The 18,223-nt window shown below is 45.1% G+C and overlaps 1 protein-coding gene across 2 annotated transcripts in view; it reads right to left on the bottom strand.

Moving 5' to 3' along the window:
* Nucleotides 1–15,680, bottom strand: part of rols (rolling pebbles) — a 288,673-nt gene extending 272,993 nt beyond the window's left edge. The window contains exon 1 of one of the 2 annotated variants that reach the window (XM_050179193.3): nucleotides 15,519–15,680. In XM_050179193.3, the coding sequence (XP_050035150.1) occupies nucleotides 15,519–15,627 (109 nt within the window). In that variant the 5' untranslated portion in view covers nucleotides 15,628–15,680. The remainder of the gene's footprint in view (nucleotides 1–15,518) is intronic. The other variant, XM_050179196.3, reaches the window with a different exon arrangement.
* Between the last annotated feature and the right edge of the window lie 2,543 nt (nucleotides 15,681–18,223).

The raw sequence follows: 18,223 nt of genomic DNA on the forward strand, positions 1-18,223 counted from the left end.
TGCTTTTGGTAAGTTCGCACACGACAAAATAAGTAATATATATATATATATATATATATATATATATATATATATATATATATATATATATATATATATATATATATATATATATATATATATATATATATATATATATATATATATATGTGTGTGTGTGTGTGTGTGTGTGTGTGTGTGTGTGTGTGCGTGTGTGTGCGTGTGTGTGTGTTGGGCTCTGGAGCAGGACAAGTCGGACTTTCTACACTTGTGCTAACAGCAATCGCGTCGTTACACTCTTAATCTGGTTTCACGCAGTTCCCAATAAGTAAATGGAACAGAGTTACAAAAGATTTTCCAACGAGATTAGGAGTCTATCCAGAAAACGAATTTTCAGAAGAAAAGAAGTAAAAGTAATACTGTCCAGCTCGCACTTTCCTGAGACTGTCAGAAAAGGGCCGTGGTATTTTATCACTTTATATACAGCGTGTTTCAGCGAACACGTTCAAATATTTTGAAGATTGCCTGTGACACGTAACACAATTCTAGTCCATCAGCTAGTCTACTCGAAGAGGCGGGCATGACTTGCACAAAAGGTAAAAATGCATAACGGACTAAGTAAAAAAAAAATTAGCTAATCATAATTTTATATAATTACCTTTAGAATTTAGAAATTTTATAGGGCGAGACTGCAAGGCATATCCACTTGAAAAGAATTGTGCGGATGACACCATTTACGAGATATGCGCCGCGAAACTTGCGGTAAGAATGCACTGTCGTTCTACTTGCTTCCTCAACAAAGCGTTGTTTTATGCACTGAAGCACAAAATTAACTGGAACGCTCATGCATTTCACCGCAAACTTCAGGAATTGATATCTCGAAACTGGTGTCATCCTGAGAATTTGTTCCAAGTGGATCCGCCTTGCGAACTCTCCGGCTAGAATTTGTAACTTGTAATATGTGCCAAACGTTAATTAGCTCGAAACTTAATAAGTGATTTCTTGCTAATTAGCCGATCCTGCACTTCAATTTTTTGTGCAAGTAATATCCGCCTCTTCAAGGAGACCAGCTCATGGACTAGAATTGTGCTATCTGCCACATGAAATTAAAGAGAAAATTGAAAGTGTTCGCTGAAAGATCCGGTGCATGTTCTTCCAGTACTTTTCTTTTTTAAATTCCACAGGGGAAGCAAGTGCGCGCCGTTCAAGGAGAACCGCATTTGGCGGGCTACGTCGCGTTTCAAAATGGAAACATCTTTTGCATTTCGTGGAGAAGGGAGTGCTTTTTAACGTGCGCGCGTTACAAAGCGAGACGATGCGGTATTTGTTTTAGTAAGGCCTCCTCCTTCTGGAGTTTCGAGCGTCGGCCGCGGGTGCATCTTGCTGGGCGCTCCCCTGCCGCCGTGACCGCCTCCGAAGGAAAAGAATTCCGCCACGGTTTCACTCGAAAGCAAACGGCAGTCAGCGCAGAGTACCATGCACCACACGTATGTATGGCGGCGGTCGCGGGGCTTCTACCGTTTGGTGCCGCAACGCATTCCGCATCTGCGCCTTCTCACCACCCGTGTCGTCAGTGCAAATAGCCGCCGCGTCGCACTTTCACGGCTGCGGCCAAAGGCGCATCGCCGAAAGGAAAAGTCGAGCGTCGGACGCCCTGGTCGTTGCCCGGGAAGCGAGCGCGCCGTATACAGCACCGCACTACTTCTTTACGTGCTTTCTGGCCACGACTGCGCGTTGTTCACGCGAGCTTTGCTCGAGCCTCCTTACTTATTCATGGAGAAAGAGAGAAACAGCGAGAGAACAATGCTGTTGACTGTGCGAGTGGGAATGTAACGACGTTGAATCCTGAACGCGCGTATATGGCTGGAACATGAGGAGTTTCGGCCCCCTTCGCCTCTCTCATAGAATTTGCGATTAAAAGTATTCTTTTGAAGTTTTCGACATTGTTTTATGTTTTTCCTTGCTGTAGGAAAATATCGACTTAGAGCGATCCAACTCTAAGGATGGAAGCGGTTTCGAAATATGCGCCGTGAAACCTGCGGTAAAAAAGTAATGTTGGTCCAATTACTTTTGAAAGAAAACTTTTAAGAAAAACTGAAGCAGCAAGATATCTGCAACGCTATTTCATTTCGTCGGACACTTTGAAAATTAATATCTTGAAAATGACACAGTCCTAAGAATTCGTTCTAAGTCGATGTGCCTTGCATACTCATATATTCAAGTATGTGCCGTAAAATAATTAAAAGGTAATCAGCGTATCTATGTTAATTATTCAGTTAAGCATTTTGATTTCTCGTAGAAGTAATGGCCGCGTCAACGAGTAATCTAAATCAAGGAATAGAATTATGCTATCTACTACAGGCATTTTTAAAAAAGTTGGTGCAGCTAATGTTTTTTTCTTTCCTTATTTTTAGCTTATTCAAACTGCCCGAAAGACACAAGAACATGCTTTTACGGGCTTCTTTCAGGATTGTAAAGAATTTTTATGCAGCACGTATAAAACAACAGAAACATGAATCAGGCATTTTTCCTAATGGCCTACAATTTTTTTATTGAGAATATTTCTCTGACCATATTATTTGAGAAGTTAATTAATTATTAATAAACAATTATGTAATTACACGAAATACAGATAATATAGTCTGAAGCGCTACAAGCCACGGCAAACATCATCAATTTGGTTCTGTCCAGCTACATGACACTCGCGTATTTCTAAATTTTGGCACAAGATACGTCGGACTCCCTGTGTTCAGCTTTTGTTTAGCCATCTTGCTTAGCTTACTGCTAAAATAAGGTGGCGTGACAAGTGGTTATATGAGTATGGACTAATGCACATTTATTGTAAAGGAGGACCGAACAGGGCTATTTTTTCTGCGAGGCAGTTAGAAAAAAGCAACCTCACAAAACAAACAAACAACATACACGCAAAGAAGAGCTTCGTCATCATAGTGCGTTGTTTCTTTTATCTTCGCCAACGCAGTGGAGCGTCCGAGGATAAAGATTTTCGCGTTTGTCTCAAATTCCACTGACCCTTCTTTCTTTACGGCAAAGTACGGAAACATTTCACGAAAAATACATTTAGCATCGCATTTTCATCGTAATCAATTCTGTTGTTACGCTAATATTGACCTAAATTTTTAGGCAACTTTTCTGCAATTGCGCATTATAAAATTTCATTGTGATTGACTGACATTCGTGATGGTCCCGCATTTTATAAGTAAGTTTTTCACAAAAGATGGAATAACTGTATTATATGGTCATCATTAATATTAGCGTATAAGCTTATGCCTTGTTCATTTCCTACTCTGCTAAAAGCAAGTTGGCATGAGAAGAGTGCGCGAGATATGCTTTACCACGATTTTGTTATTAAAGAGAGTTTACCACACACACACACACACACACACACACACACACACGCACACACACACACACACACGCACGCACGCACGCGCACACACACACACACACACACACACACACACACACACACACACACACACACACACACACACACACACACACACACACACACACACACACACACACACACACACACACACACACACACACACACACACACACACACACACACACACACACACACACACACACACACACACACACAGAGTTACTTGCTGTCCTCAGAGCATATCACCATTGAGATGGTTCAGCTCTCCAGCACATTTCAGCAGAAAGGAGACATTGAAATGCATCATGTAACCGCGCAAACAACAAAGGACAAAGAAGGAAACACACAGGACTGGCGCGGATGTGTTTCCTGATACGAAGACAAAGAAGAATAACGCCTACAAACACACACGCACGCACAAAAGAAATCCACAAAGAAATGCCAGTGCAAGGAAACTTCATCACTGATGAATTGAGTATACCATGCGTGCGCGGGCGATTTCGTGATGACGTAGAAAGGGAACAATGATGACCAGAAAATGTACGCTGAAAAAACACGCCAGCGGAGCCATTCTGCAACGAAATAAAGGGAAAAGAACGTATAAGAAAATGAGAAACAGTTTTCATTACGCTGTCTTCCACTGTGTCAGAGCTTCCATTTCCTGCACGTATAACGGGCTGCACGTAGTTGCACAGCGAGCACGCGTCTGACATTTTGCGTGCGAAGCGCGAGAGAGTAGGCGGTGATACTGAGCAACACGAAGGGATGGGAGAAACGCTCGCGCGCAGGTGGCTAATGGAAGGCGTCGAATGCGATCGAGGGCGCTGGTGAAGCGGTACGGCGTGTGAACGTTGGGAAGACGGCGATACGGAGCCTCGCTGTTCCCTCCTCCCCCTTCCCCTCCCGCGCCGTCACCTCCTCCCCTTCTTCCACAACTTTTTTCTCCATCCTTTAGGCCTTTATTTTATATCCCGCCCTGTCCCGGAACGTGTTTCAACTCTGTTATAGACTGGCTTGAATTCTGCGCGAAACACGCGTAATGGCCTGTCATTCAAGCCGGAATTTTGGAATATCGAACGCCGCCTACACGCCCCTCCGGTGAAACGGAAGCGTATTATGGGCAAGCAAGGTAAAATAGGTATTTAAGCCCGGTTTCAGCTTATGGCGACGAAGAATGGGGGAAAGGGAAGCGAGTGACGAAGTCGGCAGTGATACTTAGCCATCTTTTCGATCCCCGTAGATGTGCGAATCTGGTCATCAAAGAGATCGTGAAGAGAAGCCTACGCATTAGCGTTTCCTTCATTTCGCACAGTGCAGCGGGAACCTCAACTGAGCCCACCAGTATAATAATCAATCAGCGGTGCATATGTTTGTCACTCGTAGCGTGGCGGTGTATTCAATGGCCCGGGTATACAACATAGCTGAATTAGGTGTTTCAGTGATTCAGAATGATCTGCGTCGCAAGAGGTATTCTCGTCCACTTTGATTCATCGTTGTGGCTGCAGATAGTCGGAGCTCGTAATGGAGCTTGACTTTCTGCCTCTGGCTTATGATTTTATTTACGTTTTACTTTTCGTCGCAGTGGTCGACTCTGTAGGAAGACGCGATGCCATATTAGCTTGATAGTCTCTTCGCTGTAAGAATGATACCTTGCCCCCACCACCACCACCCAAATAACTATAAAGAGAAAAAAGCACTTGCGGTAAATAAGGAACTGATGTTTCTAAATAGATTACAAAGGGAGTATTAATAAAAGTGACTGCATACTTTAGCATACACAGGGACTGAATACTGTGCATTACTATTTCAAAACATCCTTTAGTGACAGCTACAATGTGCCAAACATCGTGAGATGACTGGTAACTCGAGTTTTACAATGGAAAGAAAGCTTGTCCCGTCTCCCTCGCACAAGCCGCTGCTCTGTATTTCGCTGAAGGTGGAAGATTATAACTATTGTTGTCTTGTGCAACACGTGATACGGTCACTAGGATTTACTGCGCGATGAATGAGTGATGCCCTCCCCCGTCTTCACACAGTCCACCGACTTTCGTTTGGTTTATGTAGTACAACGTGTGCGACTCCAGAGTCGGCGCAGGCCCGATATATGCGTACGTTTATGCATGCACGCTCCTCGTGACCTACACAGGCCACGCGTGGCCGATGCATCGTCTTGTGTGAATGGCGTGCCACGACCGGCCGTCGAGATCTCAGACGCGTGGCTCTATTCCCGTCTCGCCGGCTGCGCAGCAACTACGGATGTGGCGCCGACGAATCGCGCGCACGGCAGGCGGGCGACTCCCAGAATGGAAGGACTGCGCTGGCGGGGCATGCAGTGCTAGCGCGGCCAACGAACTCTTCTTTTCTCGCATTGCTATATACCGGCGGTCGGGAGGGTTCGCACCTTGCGCACCGCAGCACTCGTCAGCACACGCCCGCGTTGCTTCTTGCATGTTTCGCCACAACGGCCACGCGCTTCGCGTGGTTGGTTGATCGATGTTCCCGTGAGAAGACTTTTGAGTCTGCCCGACGCTCTAACGGACGACGTTGCGAAACATGATTGATGAATGGTTTCGTACCATAGGCCAGCGGACGCCACCATCGTACACGCGTAGCTCGGCAGTTGGTACGAGTTAACTAGCCCTATAGCTGCACCAACCCACGAACCAGGGAGGTTGCGTGGTCGACGTGCACACGTGTAGAACTTCAGAATGCAGAGAATGGCTTGATAATGAAAAAAAAAAATACGAAATAAGAAGGTAAAAGGAGACGTCACTCTTGAAGACTGAAAGTGAAGCATGCGAGGAAGATAAGGAGGAAAACAGGCGTAATAAAGCAGTTTCGAAAATAGCCGCCTCCGTGAAACTTTGAGCGTGCACACCTGCATGCAAAGTACAGGGTAAGCGATCTCCGTGGAATCTCGGTTGTGCAGTGATGTAACGTGCCGCGGCTATAAGCATTTTCGCAAGGCGGGCCGGAGTTGCAAAAGAATGGGCCTTATACCACATGGCTATTTTTTTCTGGCTGCTTGAAGCAACCTAGACGTCAGTAAGAAATTTAACCCTGAGATGTTGCAAGAACGACCTTTGCCAGCGATGAACGGAGTATGGGAACATAGAGCGATCGCTGCAAGGTGTGCACACATCAATCCATAGTCGCACCCTGGATTGTGACAGTTATATAAGCAGCGCCGATATTCGCAATTATTTCTGTCTGTAAGTAGTTTGTGCCATTTGCCAGCCGCCTCCGCTAATAATATGTCCACCACGAGGACTGGCTAGTTTTTCCTCTTACGGACAATTCTAGCGTAAGATCATTTTGTGAATGCGCACCGAGACATTCCGGCAGACGTCCTGTGGGTGTAGAAGGCTCGCGTATACTTTGGCATGCGTATGTCAAGCATGACAAAATGTCAAGTTCTTGAATTCAGACAGATACATGCCAGAACAAATCCTACTTCAGTCAAAGAAGCGTAATAAGAGAATAAAATAACTATTACTGAACGCCATGCATTGGCAACATACGCCTAGGTGTTCAAACGCAATGACGCAGAAGCAGAGCGGCGTGCAATCCGCCATAGATAAAAAAGGGAAGGTGAAAAGCAGCGCCGAATACCGACTTCCATGGGTCGCTGCTCTGCTAAAACGGGAACAGGTTCTAGCTATACAGGATTCGAGGCAATGAATTCTGCAGTGCTATCTTCTGCAAGGAGGAGGAGAGACAAAGAGGAGGAAAGACAGGGAGGTTAGCCAGTGTAAGTACCGGCTGGCTACCCTGTGCTCGGGAAAGGGGTAAAGGGAATAAAAGGAGAAAGAAGAAGAAGAGGAGAAAAAAAAAAGAGAAATCGGAAAATTCACGCAGTAACGCGATAGTACGCGATACAACACTCAAAGGCCATCGCACGATTCGCATGTCCTTAAGAACTTCAGCAAAGCCCTTAAGGCCTTGAGTGCCGAAGCCCGTCTGGACCAGTGTCCAGACGTCTTCTGCAAGATTTGTCATTACACTTATAGTGAATGTGATCAGGGCGCATCTTTCCTGCACTGATATATATAACTACTACGATCACCTTTGGAAGGACAAATTAGACCGCTAGACTGCTGGCCATCAATTCATTTGCTTCATTATGGAGTTTATACGTGTTTAACGTCGATCGAACTTATGTTAAACACCCAGTTATAATAATAATTCAGTTTTTCCGAACGCGTTATCAAATTTTATATTCAAGAGCGGATGGCAACATGTCTACCTACGTGCGCTGAGTCAACAGAGACAACATATTTTTTTTTTCAGGCGTGAAACAGAAAACGTGGAGTCCCTGTTTACTTTAATGCATATGTGAGTACTTGATGTGATGCAACTGCATCTTGCTTTATAACGCGCCAGCCAGAACCTTACGCCACGTTGCAGAAAACATCTGAAATGTTTTCTTAGTACGCCGTATTTCGTTGCATGCTTACGGTAATAGCTCGCAGCACGTACTTGCAGTCACTTTCACAACGCCGGAAATTTGTTTTGCGATAGTGATACCCAGCGCAAACCATTTCTGGCTGCAGCGTACAGTTTTCTTTTCGTTGCCAAGTATGCTTTGATTTTAAAAGCACATAATCCTTTACCTCCGTGATCATAAGCGGGAAGTCCAACAAAGGTGCTATCTTGTTACATCTCGGAGTAGCGGAAAATAAGCAACCAACGAGTGGATACGGGACCAGCAGGATACGACATCCTCACGCTTCGATATTCTTTATTTCCTGTGAACAGGCCGGCTTTCTATTTCCCCGATGTATAATGACTTCCTCTCGGTCGTTGATTGCAAAAACCTAATTTGTTCCTTTCGAAAACGGGCAAAAACGCCCCACGAAATTGAAGGCGGAGCGCATGAACTGCACTTTAAATGGTTGTGGCGCAAGAGAGCGGCCAAATTTAGAAGCTTCAGGCCGGATCGATATGGTCTTAAACATCCTCAGTGCAGAAATTGAATCAAAGTTCCGATAGATGAAGCAGCAGCGCGCTTGACACGCAGCCTATGAAAAGAAAAAGACGACGTAAAACGAAAGCTAATATTGCTCGCCACAGGCTGCCCTACTTTTTTTAACGTTCGACGCCAAGATGAGTCGCCGCAGCATATATGGGAATCAATTTTGTTTCCCTCCTCTTTCCGCAGAGATTACGGGGCGAGTCGCAGGGCAACGCCCTCTCGTCATAAACCGACGCCCATTCAGGGAGAAGCATCGCCCAGAATTTTCGTTCTTCATTTCTCTTCTGGTCTAAAGCATTGGGATTCAGCCAGTGCTTCCAAGTTTTAGGCAAGAGAGTGGACCAGAAAAATAAAAGAGAAGGAATTGCATACGCTTTCTCTCTCTCTCTTTCTGGTACCGGAAGACATCCGCATTACCGCGTTATATGGGCCAGCTGTCCTTATTGTCAGTCGCTATTGTAGATGTTATGCAATTTCGTGCGTGTCTTCGTTATCTGGAAAATTTTGACAATATCCCATTAGCTTAAGGGAACTCCACAAAGCCCGGTGTATCATTCTTGCTATGCTGAGTTTGATGCCTAAAATTTCTTCTTTAAGTACAGGAAACTTAACGAAAAGCCCACACTATAGATTTATTGATCTTTCAGCGCACACCTATTTGCCCATTTGTCAGCCATCTTATCGCCGTATGTGTTTCATCTCTAACAAGCTTTAAACATGGCACTTGTATACCTCTCGACGAGTACGTAAACAAGCCAAGCATTCAGTGCATAATAGCATAACAAATATATATATATATATATATATATATATATATATATATATATATAAAGATCTCCGTTGCCTGTGTTTTCGTCAATTCCCGTGCTCCTACTTATCCATCTTCCTTAAAAATGAAACACCGCCGGTTGGAGAACATTGCGAGAAACTCACGTATCTCATGACTGCAGCAGATTTCGCATTCTATTACCGTCATGAGGATTTATCACGAACCTGCTATCCTGCGTGAGGACTACGCTAAGAATTGAAGCAAAGCGCGTGACCGGTCTACTTGGTTATCCACTTTAATATTCAGCCCATCAGCAGACTAAATACTGACAAAAACAGAGACGGACACACAAGCGCTATGTGTCCGTCTCTCTCTCCTTTCTTTTTGCCAGTATTTCGTCCGCTGGTGTTCTGCATATTGTTACTACTAAGACCCGCGTTCGCAGTCCCTTGCCAGAGAACACGAGGTGCTACTGTAGCCAAGCAGACCGCGCAATAACTCATCATGACACACGAGACCCAAAACCGTTCGTGACGCCGTCGACGTCGCGATTCGCCTACAGAGGCACCGTGACAGCGTTTCGTGTGCACCGCTGGACCCGCATGGGACGACGATGGCCCGTCAAGTCTTCGCGTGTTCATCACCGCGTGGACGCAGCGCCCGCCCAGGCACGTCGGCCGGCGGTGCGGTGCCCGCTGCGCCGGGCCGGCGGGGACTGGCGGGTTTAAGCTCCGCGAGACGGGGTCTTCGACCCGGCAGAGCGAGTTCGTTCTCCGGGAATGCGCCGCCAGCACTTCGTCTTGCCGACTATATCGAGCACTGCCGGCAGGGAGAGAAGTCCCGTGACGTCACCTCACGGAGCCGGCCACACGCGTTAGAAGAAAATGACCTGGCTTCGTGCGCGCCGCGCGCGAGTCAATCAGACCGAGGCAAAAGCATTGGTGCCGCTTCAGCCGGTGAGCTCATTACTCTGAGCATACACAAAGCATCAAAACAATGACGGTGTGTGCGCTGTTTCTGAAACAGCCTTACTTGCGTTCCTGCGAGCTCCTTTCCTCAGTTGCCTAACACTTCCCTTCACCACTCCACCTACCCCCGCCCAGCTCAACCCGGGTTCGAGCGTTGTTTGAAAAGTGACAGAAAGTATATAAGTTCAGAGCGGAAGTGCAAAGCGGCGCCAGAGTGTAAGTGGCTCGGCGCCAAACGGTTCGAAGAATTCGAAGCATGCACGTGGTTCCACTCGTCAAAGTGTTATACGTGTGTACAGCTTCCATGATGTTGCAAGCAACAAATGAAGAAAAAGAAAAGTGTGCTTGAGGAAGACGTCGCGGTAGATCAACTTTTCCGGGTCACGTGTCAACGTGCTACTTTAAGCGATGGGGAGAGCGAAGGCCAGCTTAAAAATGAGGTTAGCTCTTTACTGAGCGCCCAGTGTCACCGTTATCTTGAAGCGTTTGCGCCTGCATTCAATAAGAGGCTGTTATTCCTTCATTGTCTGTCATTCAATACGTTCCTCTCTGTAGCTTTTTCGATCTTCCATCTCGGCAACCCCGCGTATCGCTATTTATTTATTTATTTATTTATTTACACAAACTACAGCCCTATTATAGCGCTATAGCAGCAGTGGGAACAGCAAACTAGCATACAAGGCAAACACAAACAAACAGTCTGAAAGCAGTTAACATAGGCAAGTGAACGCAAGCAAAAACAAGAAAAAAATAATTACAGTGAAGATAATCTACACATTTGAGAAGTACTCTCCTGCGGCGACTAAAAGCGTATTTAATGGCAAGATACGATTGCGACGGGATAGTAAGTTCCAATGTTGTATTTTACGTGCAAAAAAAAAAAAAAAAAAGAAGAAAGGAAGAAACAGTCTGTGCAAACAAAAGTATGAAGTTCAAAAAATGGGAACTACGACTACAATATTCTTTATTAAGTGTAATGCAGCCGCAGCCGCAATAAATACCAGAGATGGAATAAATGACGACATGTCGAAGCTTTAGAGGTTCAGCGCGATAACGCAGCAAGAGTGGTTGGAATTTTAGGGAATGCTGTGCCTCTGTAGCTGAAAAACTGTAATCATTTCAGATGAAACGAATAGATTTTATTTGCACAGATTCAAGTGAAGTTATTTCATGCTATTTAATGCGTATCAAACCACATAGGTGTATTCAAGAACGGGATGAATTATTGTTTTATATAAGAGCAGCTAGCATCGCGCGAGGCATCTATTATGTGTCCCAGCTAAGGAGAGCGAAGCTGTTCGACGAAAAAAAAAAAAAAAAAGACGGGGTGTAACATGCGATCTTAAAACTTGAAGTGTTCAGCCTTGAGACCTCTGACGATCGAAAACCGTAGTTTTATAATTGCATTTTGCACCGTGCTTCTGACATTTTTTTTCTCATTGAATAGCTTAGCAAAGCTAGCTGGGACACACAGTATAGTGGAAATGAGGCGGAATTAACCTGGTTTAAAAGTGCTTTCTTGTTTACTAATTTGATGCGGTTAGACCAAGGAAGATTTTCTGTGAAAATAAAGAAATTCTTATACTGAAACACTCGTGCTAGTTTAACGCCATTCAAAGAATGATCAAGAACGAAGGGGTTACATCGGTTAATAAATGAGATAACAACTGTTTTACTGCAATGAATATTCATTTGCCATATTTTACACCCCGCGAAAAAGAACGGAAGGGATTCAAGAAGCCGATAATTGTCAGTAACGGAATTAATAATTTCATCAGCATAAAGCGGTATTTTAGATGAGGTGTTACGTGGCTGATCATTGATATAGAATAAATATAGTAAGGGATCTAATACAGGAACCCTGTGGGATGCCGGACGTAACCCTAATAGGACATGAACTAACAGAATTTAAAGAAACAAATAGTGAGCGACAGTTAGGAATACTGGCAATCCAAGAAACAAGGCGGGGTTACTTAAAATGGCGTTTAATTTTACAAGTAACTTAGAACAGAAGTATAGAGTTGAAAATTCCTGATCTTTTCTCGCCAAACATTTATTTAACATTTTTCGGAAAGCTAGTCATACAGCATCCATTCATTATTGGAAAGTTTGCGTGCAACCAGGCTATAAGAACGATAAGAGGCTATTGGTGCAGTTTTTAATGGTAACTAGTGATCTCGTGTGTGAGACTGAACCCTTGTTCATGATAGTTAACTGTCCTTTTCACTAGTCAGGAAAGGCATAATGTTCCTTCTGTAAAAACATGCGTCTGCGTTTGACTATATATGTGACGTGCAATTTGATGTTCGATACTTATTATTCGTATTGGACCGAGTTGATATTCGGCCATCTCATTTCAATAATGTGTTGTAGCGGCCTCTCGCTATATATGTTTCTTTCCATCGCTGTCATTAAACAGTTCTTAGTCGGCGCTTCATGTATGCCTAGTGCCCAGGTCTTGACGTCCTTGTCCACAGTGTTGCTTCGCAGCCCATGAGCAATATAACTTAAATTATTCCGATATGTTTTTGTTCCAATCTCCTGACGTCAAACTTGCGTCTGAAGAGGTCAATCAAGCGCTCTCCTCGATCATAGGAGGTCACTTTTGTTTGCTTTAAAAACGAATAACATTGCTTACACTGAGCGGATTCTCTTATCTAATTGGCTGATAAGAGGCGCAGGGACGAGCACGGCTCAAGTGGAGAGGGATTCGATGGGGCCGAGCCAATGCACTGAAAATCGATAACCGGATGAAGAGTGTGGAGCCGGCATTTGCGATTGGTCCGCTTTGCCTTACTTAGCTTGCGGTGGCTGGTCGAAAATCAAGGCGGCATGCAATGACACTAAAACGGATCCTTAGCAAAGAGGCGTTGGTAGAACGAGGTCGTAAACGTGCCGAAAGTGCTCGAAAACGTTACACGGCCAAGCAAGAAGCTTTATTACGCGTAAATAAACCCAGGCTCTCCGGCAGGTGCGATTAGCCAGTGCCTGAGTGATCGTCGGCAGCCATCTTTTATTCCTTTCGGACGGGGCAGGCTGCGGCTATTCCGACAAAAATTCAGTTTTGTTCGGCATATTAATGCATCTTTAACGCGCACACGTCACTTTGACGCGGTGAGTTTTCGCGGTTTTGTGACGTCGCGTGACAGACAGGTGAAGTGGGGGTGGCCCGAAAAAGTTTTTGACCAGTCGCGGAGGGCTCATTGCAGAATTGGAATAGAAAAGTTTGGAATAGCCTTTACGTTATAGCGCTCCAGTACTCCATCATGCTTAAATTCAAGGTTTCAGCTTTTCCCCCGCCGAGGATGAGCACGGCGTGACATGTTCTTGTGCCTTGTAGTTATCTCGGTCTGACGTATAGTATCAACCGTGTGTGCTAGCTCAGTTCAGCCAAGCTGTTGAAAAAAAGAAAGAAGAAAGATATATTATTAAAAAACGTGCAAAATTCAACTTTAACATCTAGTGTGTTCGATCGTCAAAGTTATGATGACCGAACACCTTAGAACTTGAGGTCGTATCTTGCACCATACTTAAAAAAATAATATTTCATTTTCTTTGAACAGCTTGGCTGACGTTAGCTGGGACACCCTATATAGTCACTGTTGCTGTTTATTATCGTTGACGTTGTGCAAGGTTCGGCTATCTGAAGAGACCACTATTCCAAAATTGTACCTGAAAAAAATTTTAAAAATGGAAAGGGAAACTTATCAACAGACAGAACAACATGAATAGAAAAAAAGATAGAAACAATTAAAAACTTCTTTGTTTGAGTTACAGATGTTCACACATGCCGCTTCCCTTCACTTGGATAAAAAGGGAAACTGACCTTCTGCCTCAACGCTTCCAGTCTTGCGTGCTTAAAGGAAAACATGTTTGTGATCTGTGCAGGCTAATATTGTATTTGACTGGAATGACGCACGGAAGAAATCATTCAGAATTTTAATAGAAATATTCAACCGTCAGATGAGGTATCAAGGCTGACTGCCAAGAGAAGTAACTTCCAACGACTCCTAGAGTCAGCCGGACGTCTGCGGCGTCCTTAAGTTATTGCAAGCAGACGACGCAAATATGCATGCAATGTGATCGGTGGCAACACTAACTTATAAAGCAGGTTGTGAAGAATGGCAAAGAGAGCAGTTAAAAAAAGAAAAGAGAGACGCACTTCGTTGCGCACGGCCGTTTAGAAAACAAGCACAGGGGTGTCGTCAGCATTCCGAGTGACACGACTCGGAAAGGAAAGAAGAGCGGCCGCGTGGATAAAATGCAAGCAGATAGCAACGCAGGCTGGGGCGCACCGAAGAGTATAATTTGCATTTCACATATGGTTGGACTTCATATGCAGCGGTCGGAAACGCAGCGTTACTTGAGCAGGCCACAGACCGCAGCTTGACAAAGTGTGTTTCCTTGTGGATATCCGTCGGCGACCGTTGAAGCACTCCTGTCCACAGCAAAAGTGCTTTCTTTCCACGGAAATTTTTGTTTCGTAACAGCCGTGATGGCTTGGATATTTTGGTTCTTTTTCCTTATTTCTGAAGTCAGCATCAGTGTTATTAAATTTTAAAGGGCGCAGTGTACATTTAACTTCTGTGTCGCGCTTTAAATGATGTAGCATGACGCTCCGCAGCGCAATTACCCGTGGTTCATTTCTGTAAATTATACTGCGATTGATGTAAACTTGAGACCTGGCGAAAATCGTTCGCAGCATTCAAACTCGCACAGATATTGCCGTCGTTTTAGTTAAGGAGCGCCGGTTACCTCTAAAATACAAAACTGTGCAGCTTTATACCAAGTACCGTATACTTGGAATGTACTATTCGCCACACCCTTCTATTTCGTGTCCCCTCGTGTGGACTCAATGCTGAACTCTCCGGGGCAGTAGTAGCACATTTTACGGCGAGCTGAAACTGCGCTTCCATAAGCGGTGCTTCCCCGTTGGCAGCCAATTAACTGACGATCCGATGCGGTAAATCCAAACACCCACGTCTCGTCCCATATCGGGCTGTCCGCTATCGGTTGTATGAGCACATGAGCTGGGCATTATCTGAGGTTACTTTCGTTTCCGCCAGGTCGGTAAGCATGCAGGAAGTCCGGAATGCGGACGGCGATGCAATCGCTGCTAATGCGGGATGACATCTGTAGTAATTACACCAAATACCCTTTCGTCGAGAAAAACAAGGTATGTACGTGGCCTTCCCCCGTGTATACGCCACAGCCTTTCAAAGAAGTTGCGCAATAGTTACGTCTCGGAACGATTGGTTTGCCAATCGTGGCTGAGATCGACGACCATGCTTTGACTGCTGAGGAATCGTTTCGTCACTCCAGTGATAAAAACACAAAACAAACGGTCACGTAAATAGAAAAATATATCTAGAGAAAGAGAGGGTGGTGAAAAGCGAGAAAAGGGTAGCGCTCACTTACTCTTCTTTCCTTTCCAAAGTCTCCGAAGAGGCTGTAGGATGTCGATTCCGTGGAAATTCCAAAGCACCGTGGAGGCGGCGAACAGCACGAGGCACTTCTGAGAAACCATCGTAGCGTTGGGGTCGTCAGTACGGCTTGTTCCTCAGATCACCGTTGTCAAGCCCCCACCAACTATTGCTTTTCCAGTTCTGACGGGAAAGGAGCGAAACATACGTACGAAAGGCTGTTACAGCCTGCGTAGGGTCGTTGTTCTCTCGTTTCAAGAACAGGACGGTGAACAAAAAAAAGTTAAAAGGTAGAAAGTTCCACAAAAGGAAATCAAACAACGCCTTCTTCAGTAAGGAAGGTAGTCGTCGTTACAGTCGTCGTTGTCTTCATCGGTGTGCACAGCTACGTGTGCCGTGAGGTCGAGGCGGCGAAGAAAGGTTCGATGAGGGCGAAGTTCGATGATTCGTATGCGTGACTCGTATGCGTGACTCGTATGCGTGATAAAAAAGGAAACACGACTACTAAGGCTCGGGTTAGTTTCGTTATCGCTTCACGAAGTTATTCGACTATAAAGAGCAATAAAAAAAGGTAACTGGATGAAAGGAAAAGTAAATCGCCTTGACTCAAAGCACCGGTTTTCTCGAAGCGAGGAGAAAACGCGCGGTGCAGTTTGAGCCCGGTGCCGGCTCTCTGGGCGCGAGCCGCGGCCCGCCGCGTTCTTTTATACGGCGGTCTGTGGCCCTGCTAGGCTAAAAATGCCCTCCACTAGCGGGTCGTCGACGCCGCGGGCCGACAGTAGCCTAGGCACTTCCTGTTTCGGGGTTCCCTCGCCCCTTCAGCAACCCTTTCGCTCGCCGACATTTCTTTAACGTCTTCTTGCTTGCTTCTATTTTGCTTCCCGTCTTTCTCTGCACGTTGCAGCTTAAAGTTTACCACCAATGCGTCTGTTAGTTTACTTTCAAGAAATTGTTTGCGTTTCAAACTCCGTTCAAGTATATACTCGCTACATGCGTCATAATAAAAGCCTGTGGAAAGAAGCAGATGTTTTATGGGTTACTGCAGTTCGATATTGTATCGCTCGCTTGTTGAACCGCTCTCTTGATGGCTTTTCGGAATGCCTAAAGTTCTTAAATGTGCGAGTTATACGCGCTGCCAAAACGTCATTTAACTTGATTTTTTTTTTATATCGTGTGAAGTTACAGAGAAGAAACACAGCGATATCATTTTACTGAGTGCACAAGCCGCGATAAGCGAACTCTTTTCAATCATGAGGTGTTCGAGTGCAGCGTGTAACAGCAAGCCAGCGCTGTCCAGGAGGCCGTACGGCAATCTAATTGTCGAACTGAAATGTGCTGAGGCCGTCCGATGCGGACGGGAAAGCAAAGCTGTATGATTTCTTGAACTATGACGTACGCGCAACTGTGTCAACATTAATAACGCCTGGCGCATCTGGCCAAGCTTTGTTCGCAGCAATTGGCCTTTCGAGGAGCGCATGAGCTCACCCGTTCTAGCACGCCGATGCCCAGTCCGGTCAGGTGCTGCAGCCACATGTGCCTCATGATGAACAGCGAGTGTGCTGACGCGAAATGAAAGCGTGTCCTACTGAAAGCTGCTTCCACCGGTCACTAGGCTGTGTGCTACGGCGCTGCCGTAGCCACGCGAAATTCTTGCGTTGGTTCCCTATACAGGTTTCAGTCAAGCTTTGCCAGATTACGCGACAGTTTCCCACGTCAATGCACCTTAATTTTTCATAATGATATTAGTACAGTATATCGTGTTTTCGTTTGAAACCACAAATATCACATATCTGCCAGTAAATGCTTCATACATTCAGATTGCAAAAACACTGATTTTGGGAGTCAAGATAATAGAAGAGCGTACTTAGAAGAAGAAGAAAAAGAAGCGAAGCGAAAATCCTTTACGGAACGACTACTCGAGTGCAACGAGTCGTGCGAGTGCATATTTGCTCATTTGCAACCCACATAAGCGCTCTGTGTAGACACCTTCCAACGAGAACGCTGTCTGGCTATACAGACCCTTGATATTAACGGCATAGACATACTAATAGCTCCGAAGCGCCGTCAGTTGCACTTCGCTCCTCGCAAAGGTAGGACGTGTGTATAGTGAGCTCCTGGGCAACGCTTTGCAATGTGGTGAACGCGGTTTAAGTCGTGGAACCGGGACCTCAAAGAGGTGCGACGTAATGCTGACGCATTTCTCTCGCATTTAATGCTCGATCGCCCCTGACTTTTTATTTTTTTGTTATCTTAAGAAACTATTCGAACTGTGCAATTACTGAGCTTGTTGATGAGCTGTCGTTCTAGAAAATTCTATCAGTGCAATGGTCACTTAGTGTTGGAGGAGCGTTTTCAATACACTAGCCCAATAGTTGATTGACGGTAATGCGCTGCCATCAGCGGCGAACGCCATCTATATAGTTGGTTGTCGTTGGACCTCTGTCTGCTGAAGTGGGCCTGCGCTCATTGTAAACATTTCATTCCATTTAACTTCTTGAATTAGCGCCCTTGGTGCTTCTTCGGCAGGTGTATATACACACACACACACACACACACACACACACACACACATATATATATATATATATATATATATATATATATATATATATATATATATATATATATATATATATATATCAGCGCGCTTGAGCCTGTGCAGATCAACGCTACTGCGCCACTTGCGAAGCACGCTAGGTT

The sequence above is a fragment of the Dermacentor andersoni genome, chromosome 5 (genome assembly GCF_023375885.2).
Source record: "Dermacentor andersoni chromosome 5, qqDerAnde1_hic_scaffold, whole genome shotgun sequence".
NCBI classification, from domain to species: Eukaryota; Metazoa; Arthropoda; class Arachnida; order Ixodida; family Ixodidae; genus Dermacentor; species Dermacentor andersoni.